Source organism: Geotrypetes seraphini, chromosome 17 (genome assembly GCF_902459505.1).
Source record: "Geotrypetes seraphini chromosome 17, aGeoSer1.1, whole genome shotgun sequence".
Taxonomy (NCBI): Eukaryota; Metazoa; Chordata; class Amphibia; order Gymnophiona; family Dermophiidae; genus Geotrypetes; species Geotrypetes seraphini.
In genome coordinates, this window is record NC_047100.1 from 27,662,963 (window position 1) to 27,682,516 (window position 19,554).

The following is a 19,554-nucleotide window of genomic DNA, read 5'->3' on the forward strand; positions in this document are numbered from 1 at the left end:
GGGGGGCGTGGGGGGGGAACCCCCCCACTTTACTTAATAGATATCGTGCCGCGTTGTGGGGGGTGTGGGGGGTTGTAACCCCCCACATTTTATTGGAAACTTAACTTTTCCCCTGTTTTTAGGGAAAAAGTTCAGTTTACAGAAAAATGTGGAGGGTTACAACCCCCCAAACCCTCCATAACGCCGGCGCGATGTCTATTAAGTAAACTGGGGGGGTTCCCCAACAAAACCCCCCGTCAGAGCCCCTAAAAACTGTAATTTTGTGCGGCGTGCATCTCCGCACTGCGCTCAATTGTCAGCGCGTGCTTTTGTCTTTCGCGCCGTTGTCTATGAATCGATATATCAATTATGGAATAAACTTGAAACTTGTATTCCACCGATATTCAAGAAACATTTTTGACATTTTTCCCCCCCCCCAATGTGGATGTATGTGTAATTTTATGAGGATGTATGTCATATTTGCATCAAGAACATCAATTCCAACGTCTTCTTTGGTTTGTTGGGGATTCCAATCTCACTGTGGAATATTTGGGTTATTTTTCTGTGCTGCCCTGGATTGGTAGCATGAAATGTTGCTATCTGAGTTCTTGCTGGGTACTAGTGACCTGGATTGGCCTCTGTAAAGACTGTTCTTATGTTCTAAAGGCATTTTCTTTTTCCCAGCAACTTTCTGGCCGATATTCAAAATCATTTAACTATCTGCTGACCGCTATTCACTAATTTTCAGCAGCGTTTACCCGGTATCTCCGCTGAAAATCAGCGGTTAGGACCCAAATGAAACGTGGCTATTTTGGGGGGTGTTCTGGGTCGGAAAGGACACCGCTCACGTACAGGACTAGATTCAGTAAATGGTGCTGAAAAAAAGCTGGCATTGAATAAATTTGCACAAAGGACTATTCTCTGAGTGGCGTGCCATTTATAGAATACGGCTTAAAGTCCATTTCCGTGACATACTTTTACGGCAGGATGCGTTAGGCTCCAGCAACCCGGTAGAAAACACCACAAAATCAGCAAAATGAAAACACGCAGTGGGGATGGGACAATGGAGTCTCCAAGGAATAGGTCAAAGAAGGATATATGTAAAAAGTTACATCGGAAGGTTCCTGGAGCGCTGCATGCAGGAAGCTTCCAATTGGCTGGTAGGCCCGCCTCGGGAGGCGCGAACAGTGCAGTTCCCCTGTCCATAACTTAATGGTTCTGGTCACACAATCAGGTTGGGATGAGAGCAAAACGTCTTAAAATTTAGAGGCTAAAAGATTCCCAGCAAAGATGAGTGTACACAATGCTGGCAGAGACGGCTGGTCCGTTGATAAAAATTCCCGCCTTTGCTAGACAATGATATAACTGAAACCATTCAAAATCTGAGCTCCAGGTAGAGCAAATTCAGTCCAGGTACAAGATCCTTTATCCAAAATCCTTGGGTCCAGGCATATTTTGGCTTTTGGGTGAGCTACGGTGGTGGCACTCTGAAGCCCAAGCAAGGTTGACATGTCGCCACTGTTGTGGCAGACCTGGATCACCTAGGCATGTTGCTCATACTGGTGGGGATGGGAGAGACTGCCCAGGGCAGGGTTACCAGATTTTCTGGAACTAAAATCCAGACCTATGGCCGTGGGATCTCATGAAGAAAGACCTGGTGAAGCTTGAAGACTGGTCTGAAATTTGGCAGCTAAAATTTAATGCTAAGAAATGCAAGGTCATGCATTTGGGCTGCAAAAACCCAAGGGAACGGTACAGTTTAGAGAGGTGGAGAACTTATGTGCACGACGGAAGAGCGGGACTTGGGGTGGGATCGTATGTGATGATCTTAAGGTGGCCAAACAGGTTGAAAAGGTGACTTTGAAAGCTAGAAGGATGCTAGGGTGCATAGGGAAGAGGTATAGCCAATAGGAAAAAGGTGGTATTGATGCCCCTGTATAAGACTCTGGTGAGACCTCTTTTAGAATATTGTGTACAATTCTGGAGGTGGCACCTTCAAAAAGATATGAAAAGGATGGAGTCGGTCCAGAGGAAGGCTACTAAAATGGTGTGTGGTCTTGGAGACAAACGCAGTGACCTTGTCAGAGAACCCAAGCAAAATCCAGTTTCTCTTTATTGACCCTGCTTCTTCTTATAGTCTCTCTGCTCTGTTTGACCCTCTTCCTCACATTTTCACTAGGATTTAAGACAGCAGAGCTTCCCCCCCCCCCCGAGACGTGGTTAGGGGCTTCAGTCCACAGAATGAAATCTTAACATGCCGTCAACCTGTCTTATTTGCACAGTTCTAAAGCTTGTGGGGAAAGAGGGGGGGGGTGGGGAACAGACACATTCAAAATTTAAGCTAAATGAAGAATCCATTTGCATACTTTAGATTTGATCAGCCGTCAGGGTCTCGTGACTCATTTTTCAGCTCTCTCTTACAGCAGGGTGCTTTTGAGGGTTTGAGCAAGGGCTTATTTGAAGCAAATTGAGAACAATTACCTTTTAAACTGATTCTACCGGAACTTAATAGCGAGCAGTTACTAAAGCAGTACAATCCGGATGGTGTGCGCCAGGGTTTGCCAGACTGTGTGCATAGATGATAATGTTCATTCAACAAAAGAAAAGCTTATTTTGTCAGGGCCTTGCACCTTCATTTTTCTGTTTCGATATGAGTAATACAGACGTACAGTTACGAACTGGGATTTTTCCATACAGATGTGGAATATGCAATTACACTTCCCCCTCCGTATTCGCGGGGGTTAGGGGCAGAGCCGGCCCGTGAATATTAAAAAAACCGCGAATAATATTCGGGCCGGTTCTGCCCTTAGCCTCCGCTTCCCCTGGCTATTTTAAGCCCTGAAATGCCCCCCCCCTTAAGATCTTCCCACGCTCCTGCCCCGTGCAGATCGCTCACAGGAAATGGCTGCCTTGAGCACCCGTCGTCTCTCGAGCCATTTACGGGGCAGGAGCGTGGGAAGATCGCTCCTGCCCCGAAAACCCGCTAGACCACCAGGTAAGGCTTAAGGGGAGAGAAGGCTTCCGCTGCAGGCACAGGACGCGCGAGGAGCCTCTGCACGCGGCTTCGGGCATACTGCGGCTGTGAGGAGGCGGGAGCCGGCCACAAGATCCCACCGGGGGCATCGGACCGCATAAAACGGCCAGGTGGGAGCCGGCCAGAAGGTAAGACACCCGCTGGAGGGCGGGAGACGACAAAGGTAGGGGGGGAATGATTTTATTTTCAATTTAGTGATTGAATTGTGTCAAATTTGAGAATTTACATCTGCTGCCTATATTTTGGGTTCATAGACAACTCGGCGAAAGACAAAGGCGCGCGCTGACAACTGAGCGCAAGATGGAGGTGCGCGCCGAAGAAAATTACAGTTTTTAGGGGCTCCGACGGGGAGTTACTTAATAGATATCGTGCCGGCATTGTGGGGGGTGTGGGGGGTTGTAACCCTCCACATTTTACTGTAAACTTAACTTTTTCCCTAAAAACACACCCCACAACACCCCCACAACGCGGCGCGATCTCTATTAAGTAAAGTGGGGGAGTTCCCCCCCACGTCCCCCCGTCGGAGCCATAAAAACAGTAATTTTCTTCGGCGCACGCCTCCGCACTGTGCTCAATTGTCTGCGCGCGCCTTTGTCCCGGCGCGCTTTTCACCTGACACCATATTTTGCACTGCTCAGGAAGAAATGCATTTGTTTCTTTCTCTCTGAATCTTAGGGTTTAGTTTGTATATATTAGTACTTTTAGTTTTTGGTCCCGTATTTGCACAAGGCAGGGGTGGGCAATTCCGGGCCTCGAGAGCCGGAGCCAGGTCAGGTTTTCAGGATCTCCACAATAAATACGCGTGAGATAGATTTGCATCTCAAGGAGGCAGTGCATGCAAATCCGTCTCGTACATATTCATGGTGGAGATCCTGAAAACCTGACCTGGCTCCGGCTGTCGAGGACCGGAATTGCCCACCCCTGGCCATAGGGGGCCATCTGTGTTCTGGTAGGAATGAATATTGAGAAGCATACAGTGTGCTTTGTGTGGTTTAATTTTGTGGTTAACCATTATGTGTGAATAAGATTATATTGTGTGTATTTATATGAAATTACATTAACTTTTTTTCTGAGGCCCTCCAAGTACCTCCAAATCTAAAATGTGGCCCTGCAAAGGCTTGGAGTTGGAGACCACTGATTTAGATGATAAACCTGGCTGCTTAACAGCTGAATATCAGCGCTTAAGTGCCTAGGGCTGACTCCGCCCCCTGCATAGCTGGGTTTGGTGCTAACTGCGATATGCAGCAGCATTTAGCCGGAGCTGCGGCAGAAACCGCGGCTTAGAAAAAGGGTGTGTGTGTGTGTGTTAATGTTCTACAGCAGGGATCTCAAAGTCCCTCCTTGAGGGCCGCAATCCAGTCGGGTTTTCAGGATTTCCCCAATGAACATGCACGAGATCTATGCGCATGCACTGCTTTTAATGCATATTCATTGGGGAAATCCTGAAAACCCGGCTGGATTCCGGCCCTCGAGGACCGGAGTTGCCCACCCCTGGACTAGCCATCCACAGGAAGCCACAGGAAAAACATAGAACCATCGCCAGTTCAGTTCTACAACCTCTTCCATTCCCTCTGTGTGCGTCCCATGTTTTCTTGAATCCAGATACTGTCCTCGTCTCCACCACCTCCGTTGGAAGGCTGGTGCATGCGTCCACCAGGCCCATGCTTTACTATCAAACCTTAATGGATATAAAAATTAATTTGTTTTCCCCCCCTTATCTTAATTGCTCATTCTGTTTGAACCTATTTGCAACTGGGGAAGAAATTGCTTATTTAAAATTCAACACAAAACCACCAAAGCAATCGTTTAGCGATATTCTCAAATTATACATTTTTTTTTTTTGTTATTCTTTTTTTTTTTAATCTTATAAACAAATTTTCTGTACATGCAAATTCAATGAAAACAGTCGGATGTTTGCACACATGCTCTGAGTTCCTTTAAAGTGACGGAACAGTGTATCCTGCACTGGATAAATTTTATTTACAGAAATAGCAAAAAGGAAAAAAAAAAAAAAAATAGTTTAAATGTTGATCCTTATAAAGTCTGTTGATACAAGTTTTGATATTACAAGTGAAACCAAATCTTTTGCAAATCATTCGCGGACTGCAGGAAGTCCCACAGTAAATATAAAGGGCAGAGGACCGTATGGAAAAGCACACACGGCTGAGTAAGATTACAAAACGCAAGGTGATAAAAAATACTTTTCATATTGGCAACTGGTTTTGTGGTATATACTATTTGTGCAAACTATGTTTAGGATGCTCTGGGCTTTTAAAAAGCTTTATGTAAAAGGTAACAGGTAAAAAACAATACTTTCAAAAAAGCTCTGCTTACGGTAATAATATTGCATTGAATAATTAGGATGGCCGACTCGTCATCTCCAATTCAAATAGCGAGTTCTGGACACCCAAAGTTGGATATTTAAGTATTTCAGATCATTTACACAAAGACTGTATTTTAAAAATCTTATATATGTACAAAAAGCGTGCCACATTTAATGAGGCAGGAATTTCTACCTCACTGGTAGATTTTGTCTTTTTATTTACAAATAGCCGGGGACTGCAACTATACCGTAGTCACTGACAGGAGGGAGTTGTACACCCTGGTCCCGTCGGGAGATTTTGTGCCGTGGGTCAACAACTCTTGGATTGTCATCCAGTTATCGAAGATTTTTTTGTTCCTTTTCTTCATCATCTTTTTGTGGCTGAGGTCGATGATGTTCATCTCTCGCTTGTCTTCGGCGCCTTGCTGCTCTTTCAAGCAGTCCAGCCGGCTCTGGATCATGAACTCGCGCCGCCTCCGCTGCTCCGTGGCCCGGCGCACGTGCTGCTTCCGCTCCTCCTTGCTCCAGTAGCGGCCCAGCTTCATCTCGCTGGCTGCGTCGTCGTCCGTGGTCATCCCGCTGCGCTCCTCCTTGATTCTCAGGGCGCGTTCTCGCAGCAGACGGTCCCTCACGGGCCTTTTGGTGATGTACCGGGTCCCGTCGCTCCTCACTTTCACTTTCCACTCCATCCGCGGCTCCAGAGGGTTGGGCGCGCTCAGATCTTTGCACGTGCTCACCAGACTCATTTGGCTCTGGGCATATTCCACGGCGGATTTTTGCTGAATTAGCTGCATGTAGCTCTGATAATGCTTGGCGTGGGCAGGAATATGGGCATGCTTATAGGGTGAATGAGGGTAAGGGGTCGTCAAAGAGGCAGCTACTTTGGGGGAATTTTTGTTCGCTTCCGTCGTTCCCTTTTCCTGACATTCCATTTGCTTGCTAAGGCCAGACTCTTTCGCAGAAGGGTGTTTGGCAGGATTAGCGTCCCGACTCTCAGGGTTAGGGGGTAAACCTGTCTGGGAAGGGCTGTGGACCAGCTGAGCGCCAGCTGCTCCCTCGCCGCTCGGGCAGCTAACAGCTTCCGTTGCTCTGCGCAGAGAATTATCTGGGGACGTTTCCAGAGTCAGAGGGGTGCTGCGGCAACTTTCTCCGGTGTTGTAGGCGCTCGAGCTGTCTTTGTCCGATTTCTCCGGCAGCTCCGTAATGTCCGAGAGCTCGTGCCTGCGGACGTCGATGCTCGTGTTATAGTTCCGGAACCCGCTGTTGTGCAACATCCACGACTCCCTGTATTGCTCTCTGAGCTGCTGCATTTTGTGAGCCCGGACAATGTTCAGGCATTCCAGTTCGATGTTCTGAAGCTCTTCGTTCAACATTTCTAACTCCCGGTCGACGCTCTCCTGGTCGCTTTTATGAGTATCTGCGGGGTTGCTCTGGAAGCACGGGCTGCCTTGATTGGCCCCCCGCACTTGGCACTTCAGCTCCAACAGCTCGCGAAATCTCTCGCACTCGTCCACCGGGATGCCAAGGAAATCCACATCCATACAGTCGGCCGAGATGAAAGACTCGTTGCTGAACTGCATCTCTCCGCTCTCTAGCGTGTCCTGACTGTACATCGGCTTTTGCTGGCTTCCCAGAGCGTTCGTGGAAGTGGTGTGGTCATCGGCTAAATTTTCCTGCTCCGAACTTTCGTCATTCCGAGTGCTCTCGTCTGTGCGCCCCACGCCGCTGTCCTTCTCGTGCTGGTTAGACAGAATCGTGGCTGTATCTGTAGTACCGCCATCTTCTTCAAGTTTTTTCTAAGAACAAATGAGAGAAAAAAAGGGTTGTTTTACAACTGAAGTGGGAACAAAATGGCCGTACATGAAAAGCAGCGTAAAAGTTTAGCTACAATGAAGAATAATACGTATTTGGCTTCGAAGGACCCTAAAGTCACAGTTTTAATTTTATTTAGCACAGTAATGAAGATGTGGGTGGACTGTGGACTAAATCACACTAGGAGATGAGCCTGGAAATGTATAACTAGGGTCCAAATATGAAAAAAATATGTGTTTGTGCACAAAACAAAACAGAAACCCCACAAACACATAAAGCTGTGTTTTTTTGAATTAAGAATCCTTGTGAGAGACAACCTAACTTTGTTTCACCATCAGGCTGCATCAGGGGTCGATTTAGAAGGGCATTTTCAATATGATGTCTAAATCCAATTTTAGCAACAAAAAAAAAAAAAGAGGACTGGAGGAAAATACAATCGACACAGCAGCACAAAATGTCACTCCAGTGCAGAGCCACCGTATATGCCACAGACACAAGTATAGCACTTAAACGAAAGAAAAGCCTCGGATCAACGGAGAGGTTTTACCCCGCACTCTTCCAGCCTTTAGACAAAACAACTTTCGCGAAAGTTAAATGCTGGCAGGTGGGAGCATAAAAAAAAAATAGCCAAGAATAAATAGTGGTATAAAGAGCCACTGATCACAAAAACAGGCCGACGATCATTTGATGGCCAATAACCACTGCTTCAGGGCGAATCGATAGCCTGGATGGCCATGAAACGATCGTCGGCCTGTTTTTGTGCTGCTGTGTCGATTGCATTTCCCCGTTTGTAAGCACTAAGTCCAGTATGACCCCCCCCATCCCGCGTAGGTTCCATTACCAACTGCTGGAACAGTTCTCCTTGTGGAGAATCCAGGGTCTCCCTACTTCTAGAAGACCCTGCAATAGGGATATCCCAATCAACGTCCAGCATCCGACTTCTCCTTTTTTAGATCTATTCTGAATGTCTACTATTTAATCTCTATCTACTTCTTCCGTCGATGAAGGAGGCCTGTATATCACACCAATGTAAATATATTCACCATTCCCTCTTTCCAAATTGATCCACAGGGCATCTTCCTTGCCCTGCAGATCCTGCAGTTGCCGGGATTTAATATTTACCTTTTCAATCCCAATTCCTTCCCTCCCCCTGGGGGGGGGGGGTCTGAATTTTTCACCAGACCCTAAGGCACAGGTGTCAAAGTCGGTCCTCGAGGGCCAGAATCCAGTTGGGTTTTCAGGATTTCCCCAATGAATCTGCAGGAGATCTATTTGCATGCACTGCTTTCAATGCATATTCATTGGGGAAATCCAGAAAACCCGACTGGATTCCGGCCCTCGAGGAGGGACTTTGACACCCCTGCCCTAAGGCAAGGGTGCTCAATGTCAGTGTTCAACCCGGTCAGGTCTTCTGGATTCCCCCAACGAATATGGCACATGTATTTATTAATGAATCAATAGATGATTTTATAATGTCATGAAACATGACATAAGAGTGAATTAATAACAATAGTATTGGTTAAACGGGAAGTGAAATTTTGATTGAAAACCCTCTTTTATATAGTTTTTGGTTATACAATAAATATGCATGAGATCAGTCTGCACGCACTGCCTCCGTTCTATGCAAATAGTCCTCGTGCATATTTATTGTGGAAATCCTGAAACCCCCCAACTGGGTTGTGGACCTCGAGGACTGACTTTGAGCACCCCTGCCCTAAAGGCTGGGGGACAAGTCTTCCGCAATGATCCCTTAGCAAACTTTCTCGAGCCGCTGCACACTAAACGTAGTGGCCGTGGCTCGAAGCATCCGGAGGTGCGTGGACGTAGCCGTGATGACGTCACGGCATGTGATGTCATCATGTCGACGGCTGTGCACGCGCGAAGGCCCTGAGACGCCAGCAGGGAAGAGGGCCAGAGAGATGCCAGCTGATTGTCTACAGGACATGCCTCTCGCCACGAGAGGCACGCCCTGTAGTCAGTCGGCCAGTGCCTCTCCTGCTCCCCAATGTGCCAGGGCACACCTGAAATCTCTGGAGGCACACATTAGCGATACACTGCCTTCGCATTATGGCTGGTAGGGGTGATTGTGGCAGCAGCTGCCTTCCCTCTGGCAGTCTGTGGACTCAAAGCTGCCTTCTGCTCTGCAGTGTCCTTCAGCCTGAGCCAGAGTAGGGGGGCAGTCCAGCCTTTACATAGCCCAAACTAATCCTGACGGATTCAGAGTTTCATTAAAATAATCCGGTAAGTGCATATTCCACATCGGAAGACCTAATAGGACAGAGCGTGTTGACAACCCGGTGTCGGCAAATCTGGTGTCAGGTCAAAAGCGCGCCGGGACAAAGGCGCGCGCAGACAATTGAGCGCAGCGCGGAAGTGCGCGCCACAGAAAATTACTGTTTTTACGGCTCCGACGGGGAGGGGGGCGTGCCACTTTACTTAATAGAGATCGCCTCGCGTTGTGGGGTGTGTGGGGGGTTGTAATCCCCCCACATTTTACTGAAAACTTCACTTTTTCCCCGCTTTTAGGGAAAAAGTTAAGTTTACAGTAAAATATGGAGGGTTACAACCCCCCCAAAACGCCGGCGCGATCTCTATTAAGTAAACTGGGGGGCTCCCCAACAAAAACCCCCGTCGGAGCCCCTAAAAACTGTAATTTTCTTTGGCGCTGTCGGCACGCGCCTTTGTCTTTCGCGGGGTTGTCTACGAACCGGCAAATCCTCTTACCTGCTGACGCATGCCGGCAGTAAATTGCATCGCCTGATGGTGTTGCTCTTCCAGCATGTCTATGTGCAGCTCGTCGAGGAAATCGTTTCTGTCATCGTCCATCCATCCCTCATCCAGCTGTGTGACAATGAATCAAGACAAAATCTCGTCAAACGAACAAAGCCTGGCTTCCTCCTTTAGTACCAGTTAAGGAGCAACCGGGAACTGGCCAATATCTCAGGGAATGAATCCTGAATGCCTGGGGGGGGGGGGTGGAGGGGGAGTTCCAATCTGTTTTCACCTCAGTGATAAAAGAAGTCAGAATACTAACACATATTTTGGTACATAGAAACATAGAAATAGACGGCAGATAAGGGCCAAGGCCCATCTAGTCTGCCCACCCTAATGTCCCTCCCCTACCTTCGCCCTGTGAATAGATCCCTCCTCTTCCTTTGCCCTGTGAATAGATCCCTCCTCTTCCTTTGCCCTGTGAATAGATCCCTCCTCTTCCTTTGCCCTGTGAATAGATCCCTCCTCTTCCTTTGCCCTGTGAATAGATCCCTCCTCTTCCTTTGCCCTGTGAATAGATCCCTCCTCTTCCTTTGCCCTGTGAATAGATCCCTCCTCTTCCTTTGCCCTGTGAATAGATCCCTCGTGACGATCCCATTTGGCCTTAAAATCAGGCACGCTGCTGGCCTCGATCACATGCAGTGGAAGACTATTCCAGCGATCAACCACCCTTTCTGTGAAAAAGAATTTCCTGGTGTCAGCTCGTAGTTTCCCTACCCTAATTTTCCACGGATGCCCTCTTGTTGTCGTGGTAGGGTTAGGTTTCCAGATTTCCCTGGACGGCTTTTCGAAACCTGGCACTTTTGTCTGAGTTTTGAAAAGCTTTCGATGTCGGGATAGCATCCACGAACGTCCCACACCCCATGCGCAATGCCATCGTGTCCCATGAGCGCATGCTTGCAACTTCATGGCGTCGCATCAGCGCGGATGCCGTTCCAACACACAAACAGATTAAAGGGGTGGGGCTGGGATGGAACTGGGAGGCCTGGGGGGGGGGGACGTGGCCACGGGTCCAGATTTTGGGCCTTTTGACATTATATGTTAGTCCAAGATGGAGCTGCAAAACATGGAAAGGAGCAATCGCATCATAATTTGGAGAGGGAGGACGGAGGTCTCTGGTGTTTATATTTATGTAAAAGATGTACTTTACCGCCTTTCTACAGGTCAAAGTGTGTTCTTTACATGTATCTATCAAGGACATTTTACCATGAAGAACTCTTTTATTTTCCCCCCCCCCAAATTTCCATGCAGTGCTTTTCACAACTCAAAATGCAAGCCACAAATGAAACACCCCCATCCTAAATTCCTTCCTAGATGTAATTTTTAATGGCATATCAGATTGCCTTGCAAATATCCGAGTAAAACTCCCCAAACCTCCGTCACTTCCTAGGCCAGACTTATGCTGACAAATGAGGTCCTTCTGTCATATCATTCTGTCTACGGTTACCATTTTTGGGCAGCAAAAATCCGGACACGCGGCCCTGCCCCTCTGCCCAGTTCTGCCTTTGGCTTTGCTTCGTTCTGCACCAGCCCCTCCCAGTTCAGCCTCCAGCCCCGCCCCGCCCCCATAAACCTCCTCTCTTCTTCTCCGACAAGCTCCGGCTGCGTCTGGAGGGCCTGGGGCATGCACGGATGTGTGCGTCATCATCCGCACGTGCTCAGATGCCCTCCCGAGGCGGCCGGAGCTCGTCGGGGCTTTTCAAACCCCGGACAAACTGCTGGGCTTTGGAAAGTCCTCTAAAGAGGACATCTCTGGGTTTTCCTGAACATCGGGTAACCCTAATTCTGTCGGTAGAAATCGTAGAGATGTACAAATGAGAAAATTGGAGAACATAAGATTTGCCGCTGCTGGGTCAAACCAGTGGTCCATCGTGCCCAGCAATTCGCTCACGCGGCGTTCCTCGGGTCAAAGACCAGTGCCCTACTAGAGTCTAGCCTTACCTGTGTATGTTCTGGTCCAGCAGGAACTTATCTAACCTTTTCTTATAGATCTAGCTTTGCAAATTTCCCAAACAGTCAACCATTGAATTCAGTCTTGCAGACTCTTTTGCTAGCCATGTGCGTTCATTAGTGCACATTCCAGCGTAAGGCATCTTAAAATTAAGCAAGTGCACCTAAAATCAATTTAATATGCATTTAGATTCTATATAAAGTGCCTAAAAGAATTGGCGCCCTCTCCCTCAAAAATGCTAAGCACTATTCTACTATTTTCAAAGTGGCCAATGTAGGAACTCAGCTCTCAAAGCCTTTGAATGCTGGCCTCGGGGCAAATGGTTCATTTGCAAAGCTTATATGTTAGAAGTATTGTAGCAATTATAAATGTATGGAACCTTTATTACCAAAATTCACTATTCAGGTGCTACAAAACATGCCCCCAGTGGTCCAAGGAGCGGGATAGTGGTGGGAGGGGCTGCAGGAGGCTTCATGGAAGTAGCTGAGCGGATGGGTCAAAAGTTGTGTAAATTCTGACAGCGAAAATCAGCGTTCCAGACTATAATTGACTAGAATATTGTCATGTTCAAGCTTCCCTGAGACGAGAAAGGATTTTGCTTTCTTTCCAACACTGCCTCTCTTACAAAGGTGATTATTGCGGCGGGCCGTGGCTATCGCTGTGACACCCATAGGGATTCAATGGGCGTTGGAGTGTTTGCCACGTGGCAGCTGCTACCATGCCTTTCTAAAAGGGAGAGGGGGGGTTAATTTCTTAACCTCAGAGATAAACTTACCTGAATTTCTGGCCTTGCAACAAGTAAAGAGATATTCTTGCTGTCTTCCCTTGTAAGAAGGGCTACTGCTTCCTCCCGGTTTTGTACTTCTATACCATTAATCTGAAAAGTAAATTTCCAATGAAGAACGTTACTTTGGAGTAAAAGAAAGCAGCTCAGCTTAAAAACATGCATTTTGGGGGGGCCATGTAGCGAGACCCGAGTTCAATACCTAGCTAAAGTTTTTGTTCCTGTGGTCAGACGGGACCGGGGATGGAGCAGACACAAGCGGTGTTGGTGGGGAATGGGGAGGGAGTCATCCTATAATGCTGACACCTAGTGGCCAGACTTGGGTCCACGACTGCAGAGTTTCTATCAAGAGCCCAGGCACAGGGCTCCTGTCCCAGCAGTGGCTTAGCAAGGGTGAGAGACACCCGGGGTGGTGGTGCCCCTTTCCCCCTGCCACTCACGTGTGTCCCTTCCACCATACCTCTTTAACATTCTTGGAGTGAGCAGCTGCCTCCAACCTTTGAGGTATGTGTGGTCAGGGGCGGATTCTGGGTAGACTTTAGGCATGGTTTGACTTAGGTGCTGGTAGGTGCCAAGAAAACCCTGGCGTAAATGGAATGCGCCTAAGGATTTTAATGCTTAAAAATGCTTAGGTACCGCTAGGCGCAATTCTATAAACAGCTCCTAGTGGTTGATTGACAACTATGCCGAATGGCGTCTTGGAGTTAGACGATTTTTATAGAATCCGGCCTTAATGCAGATTTTTTTCCGATGCCAATTTTTGAGCACTGTTTACTTAATTCCCCCTCCCCCTTGCTCCCTAAAATTAGAGAATGACAAAGTTGCGTTTCTATTGAGGGTGGGGGGAAGTCAGGTCTCTGTAGACGTCAAAAGCTGACAAACCAGTTGTGTTATTACAAAGATACGTTTCTATTGGGGGTGGGGGAAGGTCAGGTCTCTGTAGATGTTAAAACCTGCAAATCATTTCTATTGGGGGTGGGGGGAGGTCAGGTCTCTGTAGATGTCAAAAGCTGACAAATCAGTTGTGTTATTACAAAGATACATTTCTATTGGGGGTGGGGGAAGGTCAGGTCTCTAGATGTCAAAAGCTGACAAATCAGTTGTGTTATTAACTATCATCAGTAACTATTTTATTTTTCTAAGTCTGTGTTTACACTTCTCCCTCCGAATTCGCGGGGGATAGGGGCAGAGCCGGACCGCGAATATCTTCTGGTACGGCTCTGACCCACCCCCGCCTCCCTCCTGCTTTCCCCCCGGCATCCCGGCCTTACCTGGTGGTCTAGCGGGCTTTCGGGGCAGGAGCGATCTTCCTACGCTCCTGCCCCGTGCAGATCGCCAATAGGAAATGATTGCCGTGAGTTCCCGTAGTCTCTCGAGACTACGACGGGAACTCCCCAAAGCCATTTCCTATTGGCGATCTACACGGGGCAGGAGCGTAGGACGATCGCTTCTGCCCCGAAAGCCCGCTAGACCACCAGGTAAGGCCGGGACGCCGGGGGGAAGGCTAAACTGGGGTGAAATCGCGATTGCCGAAACCGCGAATGGGAAGGGGGAAGTGTACATAAGAAAATTCTTACTATTTTATTCTGGTTGAACTTTAGCTGTTTGCAGTGGCGGAGTAAAGACGGGGGAGGGGGGGCAGTCCGCCCCAGGGGCCATCTTGGTGGGAGCACCAACAACCCTCCTCCTCTCTGCCTCCCCGCTCCTTCCCACTCTTCCCCCTGCCGCACACGCCTTCACTTCCCTCCCCCCACCGTACCTCTATCTATTCGCCGTCGCGAGCAGCAACACCAAACTGCTGCTTGTGCCAGCGTCGGTTCTCCTTCCCGATGCCACTTATGGGTCCCGTGCCTAGGAAGTGACATCAGAGGGGGAGCCGACGCCAATGCAGGCAGCAAACTGGCGTTGCTGCTCTCGCTGGGGAAGTTGAAAGAGGTACATGGTAGGGAAGGGATGTGTGCATCAGGGGGCACGGGAAAGGAGCCGGGGGGGAGCAGAGAACAGGACAGGGGAGGGGTGCCACTGCCACAGGTGCCTCTCATCCTCTCTAGTCCACTGCCTGTACATGTCTTCATCAAGTTTAGAGAAAAGTACCTGGATAATACGGTCTCCCTCTCGGATGCGGCCGTCCTTAGCGGCAATGCTGTTTGGATCAATCTAGTAGAGGAAAAAGATTTTATAGTACCGTTAATGCCGATCTGGCCCAATAAAGACAACATTGTCAATTTGCATACAGTAGAACCAGATCATCCGCTATTAAACTTCTACAGTGGACGTCCCAGAAAAAGAACACAAGGAAAGCAATGCTAGGTCGGACCGAGGTCTGTTGAGCTCAACCTTTCATCTCCATCCAGGTCACTAGTACCCAGCAGATCCCAAAAAGGACATCGAGGTATGGACAATGGCTCATCCACGTCAACCTGGATAATAAAAATTTTATTTTATTTTACAAAAAAAATTAAAAACGATACAAAAATTGAGATTGTTGAGGAATAGTAGCTGGAAAGCGGTGACCGCAAACGACCACAAAAATCAGGATCTGCAAGCCCTGATAACAGAGGCAAACTTGGATATTGTTGCTATCATGGATGTGACGCTAACATACCGTGACATTACATACCGTGCTATAATCTTTTTAGGAAGGACAGAGATGGACGAAAAGGTAGAGGAGTAGCTCTCCATGTAAAGACAGATATCCAAGCGACTGAAATGCAGGGGGCCTGGGGAAAGGAAGAAGCGATCTGGATTGTTTTGAAAAGAGAAGATGGAACTTCTATCCACTTGGGTGTTGTCTACAGACCTCCGACTCAATCGCAGCGAAGATCTGATTACAGATATACAAAAGTTGGGAAAGAAAGAGGAGGTGCTGTTGTGGAAAGTTCCCTGTCTGCAGAATCGGAAAGAAGTAGGAAGATCATGGATGCATTTCAAGGGGCTCTGCTCAGTCAAATGGTGACGGAACCCATGAGGGAAAAAGCGATACTGGGTCTGGTGCTTACAAATGGAGAAAGTGTCTCTAATGTCCAAGTGGGGGCCCACCTGAGAAGTAGCGATCATCATACGGTTTGGTTAGATATAGCAGCCAAAGTGAGGATGGCCACACAAAACTCAAAGTCCTGGATTTCAAATGTACTAACTTTAGTAGCATGGGAGAGTACCTGAAGAAAGAGCTTATTGGATGGGAAGACATAAGAGACGTGGAAAAACAGCGATCCAAGCTGAAAGGTGCAATAAAAAGAGCTACTTTTATGTGAAGAAAATAAATAAAAATAAGAGAAAAAGAAAACCGATATGATTCTCCAAACTAGTGGCGGAAAAAATAAAGGCAAAAGAATTGGTGTTCGTGAAATATAAAAAAACTCAAGAAGAGGAGTACAGAAAGGAATATTGGATGAAACTAAAAGAAGTCAAGAGAGAGAGATAAGTCTGGCGAAAGTGGAAGAGCAAATGGCTATAAATATAAAAAAGGGAGACAAAATTTTTTTCCAGGTATATTAGTGAAAGGAGAAAGACAAAAAATGGAATTATGTGGCTGAAAGATGATGAGGACAAAGCAAATGTGCTAAACAAATATTTCTGTTCGGTATTCACAGAAGAAAAACATGGCAAAGGGCTGCGATTGGTGAGCAAAGTTACACCTGAGAATGGATTCCACACCATTCACAGAAGAAAGTGTTTATGAACAACTTGAAAAACTGAAGGTGGACAAAGCTATAGGACCGGACGGGATCCATCCCAGGATATTGAGGGAGTTCCGAGAGGTTCTGGCAGGTCCTCTTAAAGATTTGTTCAATAAATCTTTAGAGACGGGAGAGGTTCCGTGGGATTGAAGAAGAGCAGATGTGGTCCCTCTTCACCAACGTGGTTGCAGAGATGAAGCGGGAAACTACAGGCCAGTAAGCCTCACTTCAGTTATTGGAAAAATAATGGAAACATTGCTGAAGGAAAGGATAGTGAATTTCTTAGAATTTAATGGATTACAAGATCCGAGGCAACATGGATTTACTAAAAGTAAATCGTGCCAAATGAATCTGATTGAATTCTTTGATTGGGTGACCAGAGAATTGGATCAAGGATGTGTGCTAGATGTAATTTACTTAGATTTCAGCAAAGCCTTTGATACGATTCCTTATAGGAAGCTCTTAAACAAACTCCTTGGGCTGAAGTTAGGGCCCAAAGTGGTGAACTGGATTAGAAGCTAGTTGACGGACAGATGCCAGAGGGTGGTGGTTAATGAAATTTGCTCGGAGGAGGGAAAGGTGGAGTGCCTCAGGGATCAGTGCTGGGATCGATTATGTTTAATATGTTTGTGAGTGACATTGCTGAAGGGTTAGAAGGTAAGATTAGCCTTTTTGCAGATGATACCAAGATTTGTAACAAGAGTGGACGCCCCAGAGGGAGTGGAAAACATGAAAAAGGATCTGAAAAAGTTAGAAGAATGGTCTAACATCTGGCAACTAAAATTCAATGTGAAGAAGTGCAGAGTGATGCATTTGGGGGGTAGTAATCTGAGGGAACCATATGTACTGGGAGGTGATAGGCTGATAAGCACTGATGGAGAGAGGGACCGTGGAGTGATTATGTCTGAGGATCTAAAGGCATCTAAACAGTGTGCTAAGGCAGTGATTTTAGCTAGAAAGATGCTAGGCTATATAGAAAAAGGAATAACCAGCAGAAGAACTTACTCACTAAATGGTGAAACCTTGTCCAGGACCACGGTGGAACGTGATTTAGGAGTGATCATTAGCGATGATATGAAGGCTGCCAATCAGGTGGAGAAGGCTTCGTCCAGGGCAAGACAAATGATGGGCTGCATCCGGAGGGGTTTTGTCAGCAGAAAACCTGAATTCATAATGCCACTGTACAGATCCATGGTGAGACCCCATCTCGAGTATTGTGTTCAATTCTGGAGACCGCACTACCGGAAAGATGTGTTGAGAGTTGAGTCGGTTCAGCGTATGGCTACCAGGATGGTCTTGGGGCTCAGGGATCTCACGTATGAGGAAAGGTTAAAAAAATTGCGGATGTACTCACTGGAGGAGCGAAGAGAGAGGGGGGACATGATTGAGACCTTTAAGTATATCACAGGGCATATAGAGGTGAAAGATGATATCTTCAGTCTTACAGGGCCCTCGGTAACCAGAGGGCACTCGCTGAAAATCAGGGGAGGGAAGTTTCAAGGTGATGCTAGGAAGTATTTCTTCACCGAAAGGGTGGTCGATCATTGGAACGAGCTGCCTCAGCAGGTGATTGAGGCCAGCAGCGTGTTGGATTTCAAGAGGAAATGGGATATTCACGTGGGATCTATAGGGGAGTAGAAGTCAGGGAGTGGGTCATTGGTATGGGCAGACTCGATGGGCTGTGGCCCTTTTCTGCCGTCAATTTCTATGTTTCTATGTTTCTAAGAAGGAAGATGTTGATGCCCCTGTATAGGTCGTTGGTGAGACCGCACTTGGAGTATTGTGTTCAGTTTTGGAGGTTATATCTGGTGAAGGATATAAAAAGACGAAGCGGGCCAGAAGAAGGCGATGAAAATGGTAAGAAGTATGAGAAGAGACTGGAAGACCTAAATATGTATACTCTGGAGGAGAGGAGGGACAGGGGAGATATGATATAGACGTTTAAATACTGGAAAGGTATTCATATAGAACCAAATCTTTTCCAGAGAAGAGAAAATGGTAAAACTAGACGGCACAATTTGAGGTTGCAAGGAGGAAGACTCAGGATCAATGTTAGGAAATTCTTTTTCACGGATAGGGTGGCAGTTGCCTGGAATTGCCCTCCTGAGGGAAGTGGTGGAGAGTAAAACGGTGATGGAATTTAAAAAAGTGTGGGTTAAACATAGAGGATCTCTAATTAGAAAACGAAGAATGTAAATTAATGAGCTAAGGCTGATACTGGATAGACTTGCATGGTCTGTGTCCCATATGTGATGATTTGGTGTAGGACTGGGCTGGGGAGGGCATCAATGGGAACTCCACTAACTTGGAACATGAGGATGTTACTGGATAGTCTTTAGGGTAGAAATCCTGCAAACAGGATGGTTGGATGGGCTGGAGTGAGCTTGGACGTCAACTTCAGCATTTGGAACCTAGGACAATACCAGGTGGACTTTACAGTTTGTGACCCAGAAATATCAAAGAAGAGACAAGTTAATTTAATCATGTATTTTTAATGGGTATAACTAATGGGCAGACTGGATGGACAGTTCAGGTCTTTATCTGCCCTCATGTACTATGTTTTTATTGGCTTCACTTCCAGGAACTCGACCAGTTCTCTTTTGAATCCTACTATATCTTCTGGCAACAGATTCCCTAGCTTGATTATGTGTTGCAAAGATGTGAAGGGAAAGTCGGTGGTCTCATGGGATCTATGGCCTGGCAGACAGTGAAATGGATGAAGCACTAGGCTCAAGGCCTAACCAATTTTTTACTTGCATCGCATCTGTAACTGGGGACCAATGGAGGCAAGATGAGTTATTTGTCTTTCTCCAACTTCCCCTAAGGCAGGAATGACATTTGACTGACTTGGCGAGTCAAATGTTCTTACCTGCCATTTTATTCCAAAAGAAAAATGCCTTACTTTTAACACAATTAACTTATTGAACTGGTACAACCATGTATATAACTGTAAGAGCATACTGGTATATAGGTTTCAACTGTTCAGTACCCCAAATCCCCACCAAGTACCTCGCTTATGTAAATTCCTGTCTGGTCCTCGTCATCTGTTCTGTAACACAAAGTAAGGCCCAGCTTGTCCTGGCTGTTCATCCTATGCAGGTCCACTTCCTAGACCAGGGAAAGAGAACATCAAAAATGAGCTATCAGGAAGGTTATGAGACCAATTGTCAGAAGCGCTGAAAATATTTTCTTTAAATGATATATCCTGGGCCTCTTTTC

General features: G+C 47.0%; 1 protein-coding gene and 1 long non-coding RNA gene across 4 annotated transcripts in view; one reads left to right on the forward strand and one right to left on the reverse strand.

Annotated features, from left to right (window-relative positions):
* The window catches only part of LOC117351104, a 219,694-nt gene that overhangs the window by 80,271 nt on the left and 119,869 nt on the right, over window positions 1–19,554 (forward strand). The gene's annotated exons all lie outside the window — the stretch shown is intronic.
* Window positions 4,844–19,554, reverse strand: part of PDZRN3 (PDZ domain containing ring finger 3) — a 216,293-nt gene continuing 201,582 nt past the window's right edge. For all 3 annotated transcript variants that reach the window (XM_033925873.1, XM_033925875.1, XM_033925874.1), the window contains 5 exons: window positions 19,345–19,443; window positions 14,750–14,812; window positions 12,647–12,748; window positions 9,873–9,989; window positions 4,844–7,132 (listed from right to left, as the gene is read on the reverse strand). In XM_033925873.1, the coding sequence (XP_033781764.1) occupies window positions 5,579–7,132; window positions 9,873–9,989; window positions 12,647–12,748; window positions 14,750–14,812; window positions 19,345–19,443 (1,935 nt within the window). In that variant the 3' untranslated portion in view covers window positions 4,844–5,578. The remainder of the gene's footprint in view (window positions 7,133–9,872; window positions 9,990–12,646; window positions 12,749–14,749; window positions 14,813–19,344; window positions 19,444–19,554) is intronic.